This window comes from Diadema antillarum, unplaced genomic scaffold (genome assembly GCF_040938485.1).
Source record: "Diadema antillarum isolate AM-2024a unplaced genomic scaffold, OU_Dant_1.0 seq00000886_RagTag, whole genome shotgun sequence".
Taxonomy (NCBI): domain Eukaryota; kingdom Metazoa; phylum Echinodermata; class Echinoidea; order Diadematoida; family Diadematidae; genus Diadema; species Diadema antillarum.
The window spans coordinates 121,847-136,992 of NW_027271750.1; the positions used below are offsets into that span (position 1 = coordinate 121,847).

The following is a 15,146-nucleotide window of genomic DNA, read 5'->3' on the forward strand; positions in this document are numbered from 1 at the left end:
TGGTACATGCATGTAGACTAGTTTATGACAAACTCTCAGTTGCTGAGCATAATTCACACTGGATACCGTCTTCCCCGTCTTATTATCTTCCATTAATTTCCCATTAATATGGCTGGGGTTGCCCAATATGTGGATTTTGATTATATACCATTGAAGGTTGCCAAAGACAATAAGAGGAAAGTAACGAGGAAAAGGACAAATTTAGAGATGAAGTTGGGGGAGAACTATCCCCCAGAAGGTCATTTTTCCATGATGTGTTCGAATCCTGAGCAAGCAAATCAATACCGCATCTTATCCTTCGGAGGTGCCAGGAGGAACGATGAAAGCACATGGGAACAAACTGGATCGGCCATCACAGAGTTTTTCATCATAGCTGATGATGAAGATGTTTCAATTTCTTCCTCGACAGTATGCAAGACCAAAGGTAAAACTTATTACGTCAGAACGTTGAATATCAATGTTAATATTGAATGACAATGCAATGTGAGCCCAGCTCAGTGGCATATTTTTGAAAATTTTAAAGTGATGAAACTCTCGATAAAAATTAAGTTGCACTGTCAATCATGCGTCAACTCCGCGCTTGTCCTGCATTTTCAGTTGAAATCATGTATTTATATACAATTATGATATTATTGTTGCCTCAAACTCAAGGGTTTATATTTTTGTGGGGTTTTTTGTGTTTTTTGTGATGACTTAAAAAAAACAGCAAAAAAGAAAGGGTGGCGGCAGCCGAAGTCGTGCAATGACAATGAAATAAAATAAAATGAATTAAAAATTAAAAGGTCAGAAGCAAAAAAATAAGAAAGAAAGAAAGAAAAAGAGTCATACAGCATGCAGTCTCCCCCCCCCCCCCCCCCCAGGACCACGTTATAATAGTTTCATGCACATTGGGGAAATATATTTGGCTTTACAGGTGGTTCTCTCCCACCATTACACGGAACTGCAGTGATCAATCTTGGGACAAGATTTATGATATGGGGTGGACTAGATCTCTGTGAATATCGTTGCCGAGATGACCTCCTCATCCTTGAGGAACTACCACGTCAGAGACGAGGAGCATCAATCCCTCACTTCCAGGTGACATATGTGGAAACTCTTTCTTCAAAGACGCCATCTAGGAAGGGTTATGACTTACCACATCAGACAGGGTCAGTGCCATCAGGTGAGTACAATATACAGTACATAAAAAAAACCCGCTTTTTAAATTTGGCAGACTTGCTTGTCATCCTATATCCATTGAGCCTCCATGTGTGTTGTTGTTTGTTTGGTTGGTTTTTTTTTTGGCTTTTCGTTTTTTTGTTTTTTGTAATTCACACACGCACATACCCACAAACATACACATCCAGACACATTCCCTCTAATGATGTTTTCAAACTTTCTACAAATCACCTTGTTATACATGTACTGTTTAAAAAAAAACACACAATGCACAGTAAAATTGTGAGCATTATATATTTAAATTTATTGCATTTTTCAAGCAATGCAGGCTTCAAAACGATTGTATATGGGTGAGCTGAGACGAGCTCACTTCAGGAACATATACATGTATAAAGGTATGCAGGATGAATTAATATACAGGGGAAACTCGGTATAACAACACTGTTTTAACGAGATGTCGGTTATATTACGAGAAAATTTCCTTCCACACAAGTCTATGTAAAATGCTACTCTTATAGCGAGATCGGCTATAACGAAATAACTGCTATAACGAGATAAATTTTGTGCTTTCCAAACAAAGAAAAAAAAATAGCCAATCGAACCTGTCATACCGTGGTAAAGCAAAATGTCTTCGGGCAAAGATTTAGTTTTTGCCTGTGCTATAATGGTCGGAGATTGTAAAGCTCGATGCGCCAAAAACTGTCTTGTACACACACATATAATATTCTTCAGTGCACTCTACAGCTCAGCTAGCACCGCATGTTGTAAGTGTGTGTGTGCGCGCGCACTAATACATGCTGCAGAAAATGTGGTGGGACGGCCGTATAGTGTATACATGACATCATCATGACGTTTAGCAGGTGTGAGGCAATTGAATCTGATGCTGTGATTGGCTTTCTACATAGGGAATTCCCCCTTCTTCACACACACACACATACACACACACACACACAGTCATAATGTACGTATACAGAATGTGTCACATACACACACAGCATTGTGCAGACCATATTCCAGCTTTCCACACACAACACACACCCATACCATAACCACATACAGCGTACTAAAGTACCAATCCTCGATCCTAAGACGATCTTGACACAATCCAAGCTACATTATTTACAAATTCAAACATCTACAATAAGAAACACATTCTTGACATTGGATTTCATTGGCGAAAAACATCTTCTTACCCATAAAGGTGAGTAATTCCCTCACACACATTACCATGTTACCAGTATTGATTGAAAGATGATGGGTAGTCCCACATGCGCAAATTAATGTCTTTATGTTAAATGCTTTCCTTTCAATGCCTACTGATATAACGACATATCGGCTATACTCTATAGCAAGGAAAACGACTCAGTCCCGACCATCTCATTATATCGAGTTTCCCTGTACTATACAGAAAACACAAAAAAAAAAATTAAAGTTCAAAACAAGCATTGTCTTCATATAAAAGAATTGTTACAACTTTCAAAAAACAACTTGCCCAGTCAAGCTTCAAGCATACGTTATGCATGTACAGGGCAGCAAGAACAATGCACTCCTTATTAGGGTGTAGTTGTCTAGTTGAACGTGTCATGGAAAAGAATTACAAATTATATTGCCTATGAAAACAAAATAGCAGAGCTGCATAAGCATAAGTAAATTTTATATAAGAAGCCTGTTACAACAAAGCTTAAGCTCATAGGACCCTTTGTTGTTAGTGAAATTCATTTTAGTTGAGTCTCCATACTTTTTTTTTTCTAATTTGTTCATAAAGGTAGGAGCTTCAAAATTAATGTACTTTTAAGTACAAGTGGGATTTGTTGAAAGTGACTTCATTATAACTCAATTTACCTGTACCATTGAGAGAACTTCACTAAACATTTGAATGTCGCATTTTCAACTTCAGTTTTAGAATAGTAAGACAAAAGTCTATTATCGAAACTGTACAGTTAGCTATTTCTACAAATGTATATGATTAATAGAATTTTTGTCTTCTTCCTACAGGAAGAACAGGCCACACTCTCACCAAGATTCCAGGCACAAACCGAGCTATCCTCTTTGGTGGTTTGTCTATGCAAAGTGATGGAGAATTTGGTCCTAGATGGCGCAAAGCATGTAAAGATGGTAGATTTTACTTTCTGGATACAGACACATTTGAATGGACACATGTCAAAGTGCCGCTTTTACAGCCCAAAGCATATCACTCGGCTAACATACTGGTGAATGATCATGACTACACATTAGCCATTGTTGGAGGCGTTGTGTTCAATGGTAGAGTGGCCTCTCATCGTGTAGCAATCAACGAGGTTATTATTCTGACAATGGACAAGGAACTGAAGGAAGTAACACTTGACCCAAAGACCCCCAACCTGCCGATTGTGTTCATTTCATCACATGCCACAACGCTACACCGTGACAACATCATAGTAAGTGGAGGAATCCAAACATACTCTGATGAAGTGAAAATGGATGAAGCCCCATCTCCATCACCAATTGTCTACTCCATCAACATCACAGATAAGGAATTTCATGCCTTTCCCAAAACCTCCAAAGCATCGCAGCTCTACGCAACATTTGGGCATACGCTACACAACTTAACTAATGACAACTCGTTGCTGGTTCTTGGTGGTACATCCAAACAAATCTCGCTACTCACAGATCGGGATTTTGAACCCGAACCATGCGAATATGAACCATGTACAATTGCATCTTCAAGTGAAAAAGACAATCCAGTATGGGTGCAATGTGACAGTGCAAAATGTAAAAAGTGGTATCACACTTTCTGTGCAAAAGTGGTGCATGTCCCATCTGGTAATTACTACTGTAAAAACTGCAAGTAGGCATTCTCCAAGCCATTGCCGAGTCGCGAGTCTCCCCTAGGAGAGGACAACTAGAATGCTGCTGACATCCATCAATGATCAAGGTACGTAATTGTAACAGCTGTTCGGAAATTGTTTCACATCCTAGACTTGAGAGCAATGTAGAACACTATGACCAAATTCCTTACATTTGGAGCATTGGTACTTGCGAGTACGTACAGTTCCAATTCTGCGCAATTTTGGTGAGGTGTAAATCCAATGATACCAAATTACATCTCGCAATGATGCCAAAGCACTGTGTTTACGCGAAAAATGTGTCCGCAGCTGTCGAAAGAGCTTGTTGGCTGCCTCGTTCCCCTCGCCACTCATTGCACCAATACTTCCTGGCCCATGGGGATCCTCCAGAATTTCCTGCACGTGTTCAATCAGTTTATGCAGGTAGTTGGGCCAAGGGATGTACGCGAACTTCTCACGAAGGAGCTCACCCATGATTACTGCCCTTTGTTTGTACATGGCAACTTCCTCCTTCTCGGGCTGATTTGCGCGATACACTGATCTCAGTTCATGAAAGGAGGTAAGTACAGCCTGCACATTATGCCTCCTTTCATCATTGGGAATTTCTGATGTGATAACATGGCGATTATGTTCATTGAGCAGCTCCCTTGCCTGATTGCCGGGCATCATCAGTGAAGGGACAAGGCCAAGTTTCTTGTGCAGATGATCATTTAGTTCTTTTTCTTTTTCTTGATACATGACCTTAATGTCTGCTGTGATATCCCACGTTTGTAGGCCAGCCATCTCACAAATAATCACCTTCTTAAAGAAGGCTCCCATATTGATATCTGCATGGGTGGCATCCAGCAGCTTCTGTTTAGGTTCTGCAGCAAGAACAGGTTGCGACTTTATCCCGACTGAAACATCTGCTAATTCATTCACAGTCAGATTGTCGGGATTTACTTGCATGTAGCGGGCTGTGTCTTGAATTTCCTGTCTGCTCCTTGTTATTTGAAATGTCCCAAGCTGTGATTTAGCCGTGTCCTTGGTCGCGTGGCAGAGGGTGCAGAGGTACTTCGAACTGCTGCCTTGAAGCCCACCTTCTGCTCGATCGAGCTTCTCATCAATCATGCTGGTGTAGAATGTTAACTTGTGTCTCCTCCATCCATTTCCCACATTTACCCTAAGTTCTTCTTTCTCCATGACTTTCATGTCGGACTGCATTTGCTCGAGCAACAATCTTGCTGATGCCTTATTATTCTCATCCCCTATGGCTTCCAAAAGGGGCCTGGTGACATGAACTGAATTGGGGGCATCTGTTGAGTACACTGTTTCAAATTTATTTTCATGCAAAACTTGACAGCGTAGGATGGTAAATGCGGCACGAAAGGCTTTGTCTGGGAGCATTCGCTCTGTTGCTTCTCTCGTAATGGAAATGTCTCCCATCCCGTCTGCTCCGTCTTTTATGATGGTGTGCACTAAGTGGTCCTCCGACGGATCTAGGCCGAGTTTCATCATCCCTTCTTGGATGTCCTCGTCTATTTCTTCCAATGTTTTGGCTACCGCATGAGGGTAGGGCCAGGCAACAGCCCTAAAATTTGGAAATGGCATCTCCAACCCCTCCTGAAACTCCTGGCCGATGTTCACTGGCTCAAAGGAGACCTGTCCATACTCTGTAACAATCCCCTTTCTTACTGGGGTGTGGTGGTACAAACTCGCCTGGCCTGTGAGCTGGAATCTGACACTCCCGGGCATAAAATCCTTTTCCAGCTCATCAAGGACATGTGGGGGTGTCAGCAAAGAATCCCCCTTATCTTTTGTGATCTTGTAAATGTCCCTATACTGGCCTTTCGTGAGAGTTGCAAAGACGCGTGCTGCCAGACAGTCCTCCGGAGTGAGCACTTGAGAGGTCTGTTCCTGTCGCCATGAAGAAACAATCTGGATGAAAATAAAAATATGCAACACATGATCAGAATAAGGAACACTTAGAGAATTATTAAAAAAAGGAAAGAAAAGACTAAAGAAAAAGGAAAAAAATATCTGAAATTACAATTCTTGTAAATTAGGTTGTTAAATGAAATAAATGGACCAGTTCACAAATAATTTTATATTAAAATTTTATACATCACTATCTTACAAAAGTTAACGACTTTACATTTTTACACAATTCTCAACAATGATGACTTTATTTTTCTCACTCTGCTCTAAGATCTAAGGGGCACATCATATACACTTTTTACTTAATTTTCAATCTTATATGACATGTTACAATTCTTTAGGGAGGGGGGGGGGGGCTTATTGGGCATTTGCAAACAATACAATGAAACCTTATCAGAACAAGGTCTTTTTGATCTGAAAAAAAAAAAAAAAATTCAAAGGACTGGGCTGGGACAAGTTGAAATAACTTGTCAAAAAATGGCTTTGTTCCTATCCTATCTCTTCATGAAGTTTCAGTGTAAAAACTTAGCCCAGGATAGCAAATGGAAACCTAATCAAAATCACATGGAGCTTTCATAAGATTTTAACGTATGAAGAATGGGTCTCAGTGTTGCTAAAGCCCTGTGGGAACTTTGTTGGAGAATGAATAATTATCACAGAACCATTACGTCAGTCAAGCAATGAAAGTTTATGAGTACTGTTTGCTTGAAGACAGCAAATCAGAAATAATTTTACGCAGATCTATCTTTATTAATGCTAATACAGGGAAACCCCATAACGAGCTCGATATAGCGATATACCGCTTATCACAAGGAGATTTTACTGGTCCCATTTTCATTTGCACATATTAAAATGATAAAAAGATGCATACGTTTATAACGAGGTACCAGTAATAACGACAAAATGTGGTCCCAATGACCTCGTTATAACTTGGTTTCCCTGTATACTTATTCTAAAAAAATTTCTTACCTCTTTATACCTGTCGTCTTCAAGTTCCTTGAGATTTTCCGCTAACAGGAAATACAGAAGATCTGTTTTGTCTTCTTTGCGCTCGGCACAGAATGATGTTAAGAATGTTGCTGCATCCTTTGCTCTCCGTCGAGCATAATCTGGGCGTGCTACTTTCAGGCTCTGCTTAGCACTCCAAACCTTCTTCCTGCCAGATTTGTCAAGCGCTTCAACGGGTTCAGTAAACAGCATCCTTCGAGCAACTTCTATATTTGTTGATGCTGAACTGGGTGAAGAAGACGGCGATGCTGCAGATGTGGACGACGATGCAGATGTTGACGAGGAAGATGCTTGAGAATGAGATGTTGAAGGCTCAGGTAGAAGCTCTGGCTGAAGGGCAGAGCTGTGGACTTCAAAGCGTGTACACACTTGACATGGATCTTGGTGGGCTGTAAAGGTGTGTGGGGCTAGAAGTTTGCCTCTGAACAGTTTGCCTTCTTGGATCCTCTTGTAGGCACGTCCAGAAGAGAGTCTGAAATTAAGAGAAAAGAAATAAAATCATAAGGAGGGGAAACTCATGACAAATGATATATGGCAATAGGTTTTAGTAAAAAAAAAATTTATAAAAGTAAAAAGTCCTTTATGCATTTAGGATGTCATTCGTTGCCTGAATTTCTAGATTTTCTCGAATACATACATGTATAATTCAAACACTGAATGAGTTCAGTTTTTCACTGCATCAGAGAAAAATATATTGATATGGACACTGGACAGTAAGAAATACATGCATATTTTTCTATCAAGAATATTGGCATTTTATTTTTGAAGTTGCAGCTTATCTTTTTGAAACATATGGATTTTATATCAGCAGGTCTGAACTGAATAACTGTCAAGTAAAAAATAGCATTTATTGTAAAAAAATAAACATTAATTTAAGTGACGGATTTTTTTCTCTCATAGAAACCTTCTGACTTTTTAAATGGAATTTTAATTAAAACTTTCAATACTGAATTGTAGGCCTTTAGATATAAGTTTTTATTTTACCTTCCTTTAAAATGGCTGAGTGTACAAAGAAAGGCAGAGAAATGCACAGGTACTGAGGTACTGAGGAAATTTAAGAGGAAAAAATGAAACAGGTTTAAAGTTTTATCGTGCTAACCTGCACTTGTCACATATGACAGAAGGATGGATGTGTGGATCATCATCGCTCACGTTCACTCCATACACTGCCAAAATCTGATCCCTGTACTTGCTTGCCTTCGTAAGCTCCCTGTCGCAGAAGAATTTACAGCAAATCCTGCACGCCCTTCGAAGAGCCTTCTCGTGATCCTCCATCATGAATCTGTAGTCTAGAAGGAAATTAGTGTAAAGAAGAGAGGTCAATTGCTGATTATTTCTCCCAACTTTCAAGAAAATGATTGATTACCATCTTTGTAAAATCAGTGCTCCACTTTCTAATAAGTTTAGTCTGAAGAGGGTGCCCCAGAAAAATGCTACCTGTATAAAAGTAACAACTTTGACTCTTTTTGCATAGGCATCGAAGACATGGTAAAAGACCGAGTGAAAATCTGTATAATGTGGTTTTAGATGGATAAACAATTAAAGTTTATTTAACATCATGACCATCAATCTGTTTTGTGTGTTTTTTTTTCATGTCGACATTATTTTTGATTATGGCAGATTTCCTGAAAAGCAAATTTTGTACACTCTACCCCGTTTACACTACAATATTAAAAATGCATGAGCAACCCACTTTACTTTTGTCTCTACAGATATTATAATGATAGTTCACTGATGCATGATGATAAGATTACGAACATCACACACTCGTAAAAAGCTAAATTATCGTACCATGAGTGTGATTTCTGCGTACTGAGCACTTGAGCTGAGCAAAATCAGGAAATTCTGTAAGAGTGACTATGACATTGATTTTAATTTCCTAATTTTTTTCATAAAAAATATATTATGTAGAGTTCTCGTAGCTTTTTTAACAAATGGATGGTAGGCGTCTATAGAGAGAGCTAGAGTTTAAAATTCAAAAAGACTGAATTCATTGTCATCTTATTTATAATAAAGTTATATTTATTTGAATATCGATCTCTTAGCTTACTTTCAGTTTTAGAGAGCTAACTTTAGACCTAGCAATAATTAATTCTTTGTAACATGTCTATGCATGTGCATTACTTTGCACACTCTCAATAAAAACACAAAACAGCAAAGGCTAACGCTGCAGCTCAGTCTTTTTCTTTTGTTTGTTTCCAGCTATGTACATAATCTACAGTGCAGCTATATGCGTCTAAATACATTTCATGCACACTGCACCATGATGCATGCAACGCAGCTGCATAATACAAGTATGCATTACTGAGTACTGTATTATGTGCCTGACCTGAAATGAGCTGAGCATGCATTTTGAACGTGATGCACGTGTGTGCATATATTCTTTGAGCACGAGAAAATTCACATTCGATTCCATACACATTATAAAGCCGTTAAGTTACGTACACATACGACTAAAATAAAAAATGACGTCATTGCAACGGACACAAACGTACGCACATCGATTACACCGGCGGTACGCACGCACGAAAAAATTATTATGATCGATCACACCTCAGAACACGTACTTCGTGCACACAAAGAAGCGTCGAAGTCAACAGACTCGCCCTATACACAATACACATGCATGGATCGTAACTACAAACCCCACAGATCACAACACGACACCGTCGAAAATGCACTCTAAAATAATGAAAACAAAACTACTTACAGAATCCTGCGATACAGTGGACTATCGGTGACAAAATTGCTCTCCTTGTGCCGTAAAAGAAAAATCTTTAGAAATCGATAAAAGTGGAAAACTACGAAGGTTTTGGTAGTGTGATGTTCGATATAGCAAGGCGAATCAGACCGTGGGAAGAGACGCTGGTACATATGCAACGTGTACGCATGCGCGGCAGTTTCATTCATAAAATTCACCCAGTATCGTACGCGTTTCGCCGTAAAGTTGTTGACGCCCTCTCTCGGTGATTGTTGGATAGCGTGTGTAGGGGATTTGCCGTTGTGCGTGAGGGACCTGCTTGGCAAAGTCTCGGGCAGGGGACACAAGGCGGGTCACAATTTCCCTCCTCTTGGTTGCCTCATCCAAGCCAGGCACACTAATGATTTCTAGAGCTATGTCCATGAATGTTTCCCATTCAACTTCCCCTTGCTTCACAGGGGTATTTCCCGAAAATATCCCTAAGTGGGGGAGTCTGGGGACAGTTGGGGCACTAACTCCCATCATGACATTGCTAGCAGGGGGTCGAGCTGGCAAAGGACTGGGTTTGGAGCTGCCATTCACCAACTCTTCTAGCTGGTCTATTGTAAGGCCACTTTCCTTCAGAAATTTGTCTAACTTGTCTTCAGGTGGTGCAAGCTTGTCTTCAGGGGGTGCAATAGTTGCACCTAGAGTTTCTTCACCAGTTTCAGACATTTTGAATATCAATACACCAGAGAAGATAGCTCAAAACAAAAGAATTAACAACAAATCTAGCCTACAACGCTGTAGTAATCCCTACACAATCAGTTCAATTCAATCTCAAAGAATATAAACAAACTGTGTAATCAGTAGGGACACAAATCAAAACTCAGTGTATTAATTCCACACACACAAAAATATCTGAGCATAAACAAAGCAAGAGAGTAAACAAAATGCCTTTAGTATCAAAATCACTCTCCCATTCAGAAAAGAGGGGACTCTTTGCAGAGAGAGAGAGAGAAAAAAAAAAGGAGGAAGAGTAAGTCCAAAGTTCCCACAGGGCAATGCCAGCTACCAGCAGCCAAGGCTGACAAGTGTTATGATGTCAACAAAAGCGGTTGTAAAACTAGGGAAACTGTGGCAAGTAGCCCTAATTCATAACCCGTGAAACTATAGCACTCTCTGTCAGAAACAAGTAGTTCTCATGGAAAAAGTGAACAAAATTGCAACAAGTTGACTCAACCATTAATCAACAACACTTAATAAACATTTCACTAAAACAATTTAACAACCTCGCTCTGCTACCAATTGTAGCGCCAAAACTTTTAGGGTGGGGGACCACCTCTCATAAAACACAGATATTAATATGCAGCGGAAGAATTTTTGTTGGGCTTATTGTTATGTGTATGTGGTATTATGTTAACATACACTAACACTCAAAATACACATCCCCACCTTTCAGTCTACGGGAAGGTTTCACATACATGCAACATCAAACAACATCAATATCACTCTGAGGGGTGGGACCTGATGAGGTAGTGAAGGAGGGGGAGGGTTGGCTAGGCCTGGGGGACCCGAACGAGGTGGGCCCATTCTAGGGGGGCGAGGAAAGTTCCTGGGGAAGCTGTAGTGCCTAGCATAGTGACCTATTTCACCGCAGTTATAGCACCTATTGTGCCACGGGTTTTGTGGTGCATTTGGGGGACCTGGTAAATTTCGTGTGGGGTTCGAACGACGGGGTAACTCGGCCTTTGATTCACACTCTAGTCTATGTAATTTCTGACCTTTGACGCTAAGTCAGATTCTCTACCAGGGTTAGGGTTGGTGTGGGCAAAGGCAGCTGCAACACGGTTAGTAGGGTGAGAGGGTCTAGGTTTAGTTATGGGAGTGGGTTAGTCTGCATATGGAAGCTGGCAAAATCAATTGATTCTTGTTCGGCTACACGAGCGGCGCGGACAAGATCATCGAAATCAACTACTGACTTGATTTTATGCTGAATCGCCTGTTTGATTTTCAGGTTGGTCAGCCCCTTCCAAAACACCACTTTTAATGTCCCGTTTCGTGCTTGTGGGGATATGCCTCCCCTTTGTTCAGCACAATTGATTGCAAGTTCTAGCCTAGCGCTAAAGCTTGCAATCGTTTCTTTGCTTCCCTGTTTCGAATCGTATACTTGTTGAAGTAATACAGTGCCCGATTCCACGGTGCCATACAGTCCCTCAAGTTTGCTTATGATGTCATGCACAGATGCCCCGGAATAAAGTACCTAGGACATGTAATTTCTGAAGACGGAATCGAGATTGACCAGGACAAGATTGAAAAACAAAAACAAAAACTGGCCCTGACCTAAACGCGTGTGTGATGTGAGAGCTTTCCTTGGATTTGCGAGCTATTATCGGAAATTTATTTCCGGTTTCTCTCAAATGGCCAAACCCCTGCACGAGTTACTAGGGGGCCTCGCAAAAGAAAAAGAAAACTCTCCCAACACAAACCTCCCCCGTGGAATTGGACCCCTCAGTGTGAGCCCAACTTCAGAGCTTTATTCTCTCCCCTTTGTTTCCAGGAAACAGACAAAAAAAGTTACTTGAGATGGAGAGGGAAAAGGGAAAGGGAGAGAGAGGGAGAGAGAGAAGGGGAGTGGTGCATTGACTCACCGTCCCATGGTCCAGTCTGGCATATATCATGTGTGCGTTGCCATGGGAACCGCACTGAGCACTAGAGTGTGCATGGTCCACTGTCGACTGACCATGGCATGAGTGGCCAAAGTGGAATGTCCATTCACTGCACAGTAGCTTTCACTTTGGAGTTGGCACATTAAAGGGTGTGTACAGTTCTGGTTGAGGTGAAGATTTAGCTTTTAACTTTTTGCGAGATATTCAGAAACCACTCTATGAGATGTCAAAGAGCATGCAATTCTATAAGGGGCATCAAAAATTCATTTGATGAAAATCGGTTTTGAAATGGCTGAGATATCCCAAAACAAGGTGAAACAAAAAGATGCTAATAAAAGGCGTGTCCTGTCGCCTTTTATTATCATCACTTTTTTTTTATATATTTCATCCATTTGAAAACCAATTTTTATCAAATAAACTTTGAATCCTTCTTAAAAGTACATGCTCTTTCATATTTCATAAGAGGTTTCTCATTATCTCACTTAGGAATGTTCAAAACATGAATCCCCACCTCAACCAGTACTGTACAGTCCCTTTAATGCAAATAGCTTTTGTGTGGTTAAAGGTACAAACCATATCTTTAATGTTGCACCTAACAGGGGCTACACATTCTACAGCCTCTAGTCTCAACCCAGTGGAAAATGTAGCGTGTGAAGCGTTGTATGGAGGGTTTTATATGTTTCTGGGAGGGGTGAAGATGGAGTAAAAAATATCTGCTTGTGGTGTTAACTGTGAAAACGTCACATGCAATTTAAGACATTGTGTAAAGTGATCAATAGACAGTCTTTAAACGTACGCGTCAGGATTCTTGCGCAATTCTTTTTCGATGACTTTAATCCGCTGCCACGGCCCCTTGAAATGAATGCGCTGAAGCCGTCCTCTTCCCTCATCCCTCTGCTGCATTGTCAGCTCCATTAAGAGTAGAAGAAGAAGGGCACCTTCATTGTCTTCGCGATGAGTCCGGAGAATCTCCGCGATGTTTTCTCTCCTTTCACAAAGACATCGCCATTCAGCGGCCGTCATGACAACACCCTGTTCAATCGGTCTGTCCATCTCAATGTCATTTGATTGTGTGTAACATCGCACATGAATAAGTATTTGTCCCTTGTAGCATGAACTCATGATCATCTTGATGCCTGTTTTGTCCTTATTACATGTGCACTATGTTAGTAACGAAAAATGCCCCGTTTTATTTGCCAAAAGATATGCAAGGGATTTGAAATCTATGGATATAACTCATTTTTCACTTCTCATTTCATTACCTTGGCTTATTGAGACCCTTCAACCTCTCCTCAAAGGCACTCTCAATGACTTCTTCGATTTCAGCTTCACATAGCTGGCGGTGGAAGGGCACCATGCAGCTTGCCCTCCCCAACACGTCAGGGTTCTTGCGCAATTCTTTTTCGATGACTTTAATCCGCTGCCACGGCCCCTTGAAATGAATGCGCTGAAGCCGTCCTCTTCCCTCATTCCTCTGCTGCATTGTCAGCTCCATTAAGAGTAGAAGAAGAAGGGCACCTTCATCGTCTTCGCGATGAGTCCGGAGAATCTCCGCGATGTTTTCTCTCCTTTCACAAAGACATCGCCATTCAGCGGCTGTCATGGCAACACCCTGTTCAGTCGGTCTGCCCATCTTGATGCCATTTGATCGTGTGTAGCATCGCATATGAATAAGTACTTGTCCCATGTAGTGCAAACTCACGATCATCTTGATGCCTGTTTTGTCTTTCAGAGAGGGGAATCGCAGAGGCCCAATTTCTAGTCGAAATCGTGCCAAGTCCTTGTCCTCACCGTCCTGACGTACCTCCTCATGAGTTTTCACGGTCAGGCACACCATGTCCATTTTTTCTAAAAGTTTTTCGATGCCATTTCGCGTCAGAAACATTGACGTGACCCAGCTCGTAAGCACACTATTGCGTCTATTAAATTGACAAAAGTGTGCGAAGAGATGACCACGAAAGACTATGACACTCAATATTTTGTGTGCATTATAATTTGAGATGGTGAAACGTAATTTCTCAGTTGGTGTGTATTTTGGATCGGTGTAAAAACTTGGCTCAAGACGTAGACCATGCTTAATAACTTCACTTTCTTTTGCTTAATTTTGAAAAGTGGACTGGTCATTTTTTCGAATATTTTGAATGTGGTTGGAAACCGGGTTGAAAACTGATGAAAATATAGTTCAAGATAGTCTCTGAAGAGTCTCACACTGTACTATCGTGTTAGTGGATGTAGTAAACACAGATTTTGTCTTCACTTCTTACTATTTTGTTTTCTTTTATGGTGAGAACCAAACCTTCATCACCACCCACAATTTCCTTTCAAAGTGTCAATGATTGAGTTGGAGGACATTTGTAAATTTCAGCATGAGACCTGGATTTTACACATGGTATTACCATGATTGGTTTTGTATAGCTGTAATTCTTGGGTCCACCGCACACCCATGTCTGTATAGTATCCACTCTAGAAAAGAAAAGCTGAAAATTTCTTCGGTGAACCCGTCCATGTCAACTGCTGTATGGTTCTCTAGTTCCACTGTCAGCCTGTGGTGCTCCAATTCGTGATTTGTCCTGATTTGACTGTGTCCACGATGCTACCTGTGCATACGACAGTGATTTTTTTTTTCCGTCTTGTGCTGGCATGCAGGTATGCATTGGCCTGAATTTTTCTTCACTCAAGCTCAGTATGGTGGACCAGTCCACCTGTGCATAAATTTGGGGCAAACAACTAGCAGCTAGACTTTGAAAACTCATCATATTCATCTGAATCTTCATGATACCTTTTTCCTAATTCACTAGTACTGATCATATGCATCTACTAATAAATATGCCCAGTGATTCTTACACCATGAACAAATTTCTCTGAAAGCAACGACACACAATTTATTCA

The 15,146-nt window shown here is 40.7% G+C and overlaps 2 protein-coding genes across 2 annotated transcripts; one reads left to right on the top strand and one right to left on the bottom strand.

Annotated features, from left to right (window-relative positions):
- The first annotated feature begins 207 nt into the window (after positions 1 to 207).
- On the top strand, positions 208 to 4,068 carry LOC139740814 (uncharacterized). The gene is made up of 3 exons (XM_071651386.1): positions 208 to 424; positions 947 to 1,162; positions 3,154 to 4,068. The coding sequence occupies exons 1-3, from the start codon at positions 208 to 210 to the stop codon at positions 3,987 to 3,989; spliced, it is 1,269 nt and encodes a 422-aa protein (XP_071507487.1). The 3' UTR covers positions 3,990 to 4,068.
- Positions 4,043 to 8,490, bottom strand: LOC139740827 (V(D)J recombination-activating protein 1-like). Its single transcript, XM_071651399.1, has 3 exons — positions 8,008 to 8,490; positions 6,870 to 7,380; positions 4,043 to 5,900 (listed from the first exon to the last, which is right to left on the bottom strand). The coding sequence occupies exons 1-3, from the start codon at positions 8,184 to 8,186 to the stop codon at positions 4,113 to 4,115; spliced, it is 2,478 nt and encodes an 825-aa protein (XP_071507500.1). The 5' UTR covers positions 8,187 to 8,490; the 3' UTR covers positions 4,043 to 4,112.
- Between the last annotated feature and the right edge of the window lie 6,656 nt (positions 8,491 to 15,146).